Consider the following 6,000-nt stretch of genomic DNA (forward strand, 5'->3'; position numbering starts at 1 on the left):
TGCTGAGTGTGAGCCAAGCCAGGGCACAAACACTCACTGGCAAAGGTAAGAGGGGACAAAGCACCTGTGACAGCTTTGAGGAAAACAGGGACTACGTCCTACAAGACAGCTGCTTAGGTCTAAGCACGTGCACTGGGCTTCCAGGTTAGAAGCCTCTGTTAGTGGGCCTGGACTCTGATCCTGACAAGTGGTTAATCTAGGAGAATTATTGAATCTTTCAGGCCTCTGACCTCAGTTGATCTGATGAACTGTAGAATGAGGCCCTCGGTAACCTCCACTACTAAGAGGCTACAAATGATCACTGGGATAAATCATACACAAAACCAAACATGGCTACCACGTGATCAATCATTAGGAGTGGAAAAACCCAACCCAAAACCTGTCTGGGGTTCCCAAGACAGCATTGGCAGGAACCAGGAGGAGGAAGAACCACAGGGGGTGAGAGCCAAAAGGAACCTCCGTGACCTTGAATCCAACCGTGTTTAAGGCAGAAAGAAATGTTCGAGAAGGTGGAAGGGTTTCCCAGGCTGCATAATTATCTGGTAACACAGCAAGGTTCAAACTCAGATCTAACTCACAAACTCCTGCCACCATCCACCGGGACCCATCTAGCCAAGGACAGCCTTTTCACAGAATCAGGGAGCACTCACGAGCAGACACCAAATAATGAGAGTACCAAGACAGCCCTGGGTGAGGAGGTAGGGAGATGAATAGTGAAGAGTCCTTGGAACTAGGAGGGAGGGGAATCACTTCTCAATTACCCAGCGTGGATGAGTGGTGTGCAACATATAAAGGACCGTACTTTATTGACAATCAACTATTTCAACTTCAAAAATAATGTAACTGGGTCACACTGTATGAGGTGAATCTCTTTACTCTCGGCTTTCTGCTAAGTGGAAGGAAATAAAACTTGCGGTTTACCGACCAACCTAATCCTTGCTCTATGAAGGTGTACCTGACTCCTATATCCAGATGCCTAGACACACCTCACCAACACTTAGTGGCATTATCCCCAGGGTCCAGGGCCACAACAACCTTTGCCTAGTATATCAGGGCAGGGAGCCAGGTGCTTGAGGGCTCAAAAGCCTGCCATCCCACAGACTCCAGCTGCCCGGAGTATGTATGAAATTATCACAAATCGAAAGATTTAAACTAAAACAGAAGTGTGAATACAACCTGAAAAGAATTTACATAACTTATGACTGAGTTGTTATTATTATTATTGTGTGGAATAAGGATGCAGAGCATTCTGTACCTCCTGCAAGGTACCTGAGTGCTGACAGGCCTGGCTCTAAAGTGATCAGCATGTTGGCCAAGGAATCTTGTTTCAGAAGCTAGGCTTTGACTTGAGAGAAGGCTCCTTTTCACTGAGGTGGGGGAAAACGCTCCCAGGAACACTGCTGAGCAACTGGGGACAACTGTGGACAGAGTCCTGAAGCTGAATGGAGGACAGATCTAGTCTGCAGCAGAAGACAGAGGCACTCCCCAAAAGTCTGCTCATGTGACCTGGAAACCCAGAGTGCCAAGGACTATATGTTGCTGCTGAGCATTCTGGGTAATTCCCAAAGACAGACACGATGTGGTTGCTGCCTATGAGGAACTGGCAGTCCACCAAGGAAGAGAAATCATGTACATATATAAATTAATAGTTCTTTACGCCTTCTTGGACCGTGTTGTGTGTGTTCGTTTAAGAGCACACATGTTTGGGCTGGAGAAACAGCCTGCCTGTTCAGCCTCAATTCAAGCCATTTGCCAATAATGAAGCTAAACTTCTCAGTTACAGCCCGCATACAATAAAGGTCAGCAATAATACTAATTGCTATATATTTTTCCAGGAACCCCAGGCAGACATATTACTATGTCTGTCCCCTTATATAGATGAAGAAATTAAAAGTTTCAAGAGGTTAAATAGGCAACTCTCCCAGAGTGACACAGTTAGGCATTCATAAAAGCATTCACACCTAGGCCTGCATTAAATTCAACTTGTGTCTCTCCCTCAACTCTTAGAGACTTGGCCCCACCACCACCTCCTTCCAAGCAACAGCTTCCAGCTGCCTCTGGGAGGAATGAGCCTCCAATTCCCACCAGCATGGCCACCTTGATGTCCCAGGCCCAGAGGATAAGGAAGGTACATCCTGAAGTCTGTGACCTCTGTGGCACCAGGACAGGGCCTTTAACTTGCCTTGGCACCCACTCAGCAGGCAGACTTTCCTGAGTGGCCTTCCTCTGTCTGCCCATCTACTTGCACTCCTAATGTGGCCACACCGTTGTAATGGCCGAGCACTGAGGCCCAGCCCATCTAATGGACTGAGACTGGCTTGACTGGTACAGGCCAGCAACCCCGGTCTAATGGCAGCGTGAAAGGCCCTGGGAACAGAGCTTATGTGGCTTCTGAGCTGTGTTTCCTTTTCCCTGAAGCAGCAGCCTGTACCCCACCTTCCTTGAGAAACCCTGGTGGCTGTGAGGAAGGTAGGTTGGGGGTGATAGGGAGAGGCTGACAACAGGGTTCCAGGCCCAGAAATCAGAGGGAGGACACTGTTGGATCACACCTGGCTTTGGGAGATCCCATGAGCCTGCTTCCTCTCTTCAAGTTCCTGCTCCGCCTCCCTCACTGGACACAGGGAGCGAGCGTGTGACATGAAAAGAGGCTGGGAAAAGTTAAACGTGCTTAAATGTGACCAAAGGGAGGACTCTGGGTGCCCAGGCCTACCCAGGCACACTGCCAAGTGAGACCAGAGGCCCCGTGATCCAGATAGGGGAGCTAGGAAGCTGCACAGAATGGCAGGTGCTGAAGATGGCTAAAGCTCACCCTTAGAAAACCTACTGGTGACAAGAATTCAAAGAGGGGGAAGCACACTCAAAAGAGTGTCCTAGCAGAGCCAGTTCCTGGCAGTGTGCCCAGGCACTTGCTGGCATTTGGTGACCCAGGCACTGCCTGGTGCCAAGATTATGGCCTGGTAGGCCTGGGCAGGGATCCTCAAGGGAGGCGGACCCCCCACGGCGAGGGCGGCCACCGTTAAGGTTCCCACCCTGAGCTGCCTAGAAACAGCAAAAGTACCTCTGCAGGCAACAGCCAGAACAGGGAGGCCAGCCACCAGCCTTCTCCCTGCCTGCAAAAAGAGATCCCCTCAGGGGGAGCTGGGCAGAGGCAACTAGTCTTCTGTGCTCAGCAGGACAGCCTGGAGGGTGGAGCTGGCTGGTACAGAAACATTGGCCGAACAAGTGAGCTAAACAGTGTCTTCCGGAAGCCAGCCTGGTCTAGTCCGAGAAGCAGCAGCACCCTGGGTCCTGGTGTGCCACCTTCAACATGTCCTCATCTCTCCTGGAGCTTTTCACTCCTCCTTTTTCAGACTTGTGGAACCCGGAATCATTCCTGAGCCTATTACTGACTGTCCCTTGTCTTACTGGCCCTTCCAAATGTTCCAACCCCACTCCAGGCTGGACCTCACCTGCTCCCTCAGACTCTCTCTGATTGCAGAGGCTTCAGCACTGAGGTCATGGGCAGTGTCAGGATGGTAGTTCTCTGGACACCCAGCCCCCTCCTGTTTCTCTAACTGCAGATCTGCTGAGCACCCCTGCACAGAGCCCAGGAAGGCAATGTGGGCTGGGATCCAAATGCCCAGAGAGTACCTGGCTGGCTAGGAAGGAGGCTTATGCACTTTCATCTCCTCTAGCTTATCCCGAAGCCTCCCAACACCGGGTATCATAGAGTACCTTGGGCTGCTATGAACTCACCGGAGAGGGATCTTGACTCGGAGGTATCGATCCACAGCAATAGCAAGCAGAGCCAGGATGGAGCTCTGGGTGAGGATGAGGACAGGACAGGCCACCATGAGGCAGGTGTGGAAGTAGGTCTGTGGCCCAATGTTGATAAGGATAGCCAGTGGGATGACCAGGGCGCCAACGGCCACATCAGCTACCGCCAGGGATACGATGAAGTAGAAGGTGGCATCGCGAAGTGCCTGGTTCACCTTCACAGCCCAAATCACCAGTACATTTCCGGGCACAGAGACCAAAGCAATGAGCACCTCGATGCCAATGTAGGCAGCCTGGAAGGCCGAGATGTAGGGCGGCATGGTGGGCAGGAGCTGGGCACATCAGCAGACAGGCGCCCTGGGGCACGAGGCCAGCACCTGTGGTCAGGAAGCCTGCGGTGGGGATGCCAGCCTGGGAAGGAGGGGAACATAGGCAGCCCTGCGAAGATGTGCCTCAGTAAGTGCGTGCAGTGCCTGCCCAGGCTGGCCAGGCACTCAGGCTCGCTATCTGCTTAACCTCTGTCCCCTCCCCTTGTCCTTAGAGGTTCCATTCAGCAACTTAAAATAGCAGCCCTCACTCCACCACTGGCTTTTGTATCAGGTGTGAGGTAGCTCCCACTACACTTACTCCGCAAGGATCCCCTGTGCATCCACAATGCCCACAGGTGTCCGCCGACCCGGAGGCAAGGAGCTCACCATCCTGCCTGCCAACCAGTAGGGGGTCCCAAAGGCGTTGCCCTAAGTTCCCCGGGCGGCTTTCCGGAGCCGCGCCGGGCAGGGCTGGGCTCTCGGCACCGCGCGCACATCGGCTCATCGTTCTCCAGGCTCCCGCCGCTGCGCTCCCAGCCCGGCCTTTCAAGCAATCACATGGTGTGGCAGAGGCTCAGCCCCGGACGCGTTTAAAGAGGTAGTGCCCCTGTTTCATACCTGGGACTGGATGGCAGGCGTGATTCTGAGGGACTAAGCCCAGGACCTGGCGGGTCCACGGGCTCCCATTCCCCGCGTGCGCGCACGCCTACCTTGTGCCCACCCACCTGGGACGCCGCCGGTGCCCGACTCTTAATAGTAGCCTGGTCTCACTCCAGCTCTGCCCAAATCCTTGACCATCGACTGCCCCAAGGGGGGCATCCTAGTCATTTCATCCACCCCTTTCCTGCACACCCGTGGTGCACGAACTGAGCCACAGACTTACCCAAGGTCACACCAAAGCTGGCAGAGCTCCTGGCCACCTGAACTGTCTAGCCAAGTATCCCCAGACTTCGAAACCTTGGGCAGTCGCTCCCTCAGAGGATGCCAGGGAACCCAGGGCTAGCCAGTTAGGTCCAGGGGGTGGTAGCCAGCCGAGACTCCACTCTGGCGCCGGCGCCTTCGTCGCCCCCGGCGCGGGAGCTGAGTGACAATCGGGCTCCGCACACCGGGAGGGGGAGGGGGCGGGGGCGGCGGCGGCACCCGCGGGCCCCTCCCTCGTCGCCCTCCGTCTCCTCCCCTACCCCCTCCTCTAAACAAAGGAAGTGATTCAGTGTGAGAAAAGCTGGGGAAACGTGAGCGTCTCGAATAGTGTGATGTATGGATCCGGCCTCGGGACAGGGACGGTACCGAGGTGCCGCCTCCCGTGTTCCCTCCCTCCCTCCCTCCCTTCTCAATGCGGCAGGCGGGCAGCCCAAGCCCTAATCACCTGGGACTCAAGGATTCCCTCCTCTGATCTCCCACCACCAACAACCATTGGCATCTGGGTCCCTCCCCTAATCTTAAAACCTACTCTCTTCAGGAAAGCAGTCCCCGCACTGTCAGGAGCGCACAGGCTTCCCGCACACACGTTACTTTGCAGGCAGTCTCCTGAGTCATAGCCCTTTCTCATCCATCTTTCAGAGTGCTTTTCAGGCTCTTCGTAATTTCCATTTTGCAGATGAGGATGCTGAGGCTCAGAGGAATGCCCCAGATTCTCAAGACCACCACTGTCAGTGTCATACTACTATGCTCCTTCCCCCTCCTCCTCCTCCTCCTTTTCCTCCTCCTTCTCCTCCTCCTTCTCCTTCTCCTTCTCCTTCTCCTCCTCCTCCTCCTCCTCCTCCTCCTTCTCCTTTCTGCCCCAGCACCTAAGACCACACAGTATCTAGTCCAATCCCTTGTGTTCCAGAAAAAGATTCAGGCTGGGGAATGAAAGGAACTTGCCAAAGACTAATGCATGGAAGCACCAGCACAGTGCCCTCCCCACAGTGCCCTCCCCACAGTGCCCTCCCCACAG

At 54.3% G+C, this 6,000-nt stretch overlaps 1 protein-coding gene across 5 annotated transcripts in view; it reads right to left on the minus strand.

Annotated features, from left to right (window-relative positions):
• Adora1 (adenosine A1 receptor) overlaps nt 1-5,027 on the minus strand; it is a 33,786-nt gene extending 28,759 nt beyond the window's left edge. The window contains exons 1-2 of one of the 5 annotated variants that reach the window (XM_028764719.1): nt 4,948-5,027; nt 3,736-4,167 (exon numbers count right to left, since the gene is read on the minus strand). In XM_028764719.1, coding sequence (XP_028620552.1) covers nt 3,736-4,076 — 341 coding nt within the window. In that variant the 5' untranslated portion in view covers nt 4,077-4,167; nt 4,948-5,027. Of the gene's footprint in view, nt 1-3,735; nt 4,195-4,383; nt 4,559-4,682; nt 4,705-4,789; nt 4,809-4,947 lie in introns of those variants that run through there. The other 4 variants (XM_028764716.1, XM_028764717.1, XM_028764718.1 and 1 more) reach the window with 4 other exon arrangements.
• Nucleotides 5,028-6,000: the final 973 nt, after the last annotated feature.

The sequence above is a fragment of the Grammomys surdaster genome, unplaced genomic scaffold (assembly GCF_004785775.1).
Source record: "Grammomys surdaster isolate TR1022 unplaced genomic scaffold, NIH_TR_1.0 145, whole genome shotgun sequence".
Taxonomy (NCBI): Eukaryota; Metazoa; Chordata; class Mammalia; order Rodentia; family Muridae; genus Grammomys; species Grammomys surdaster.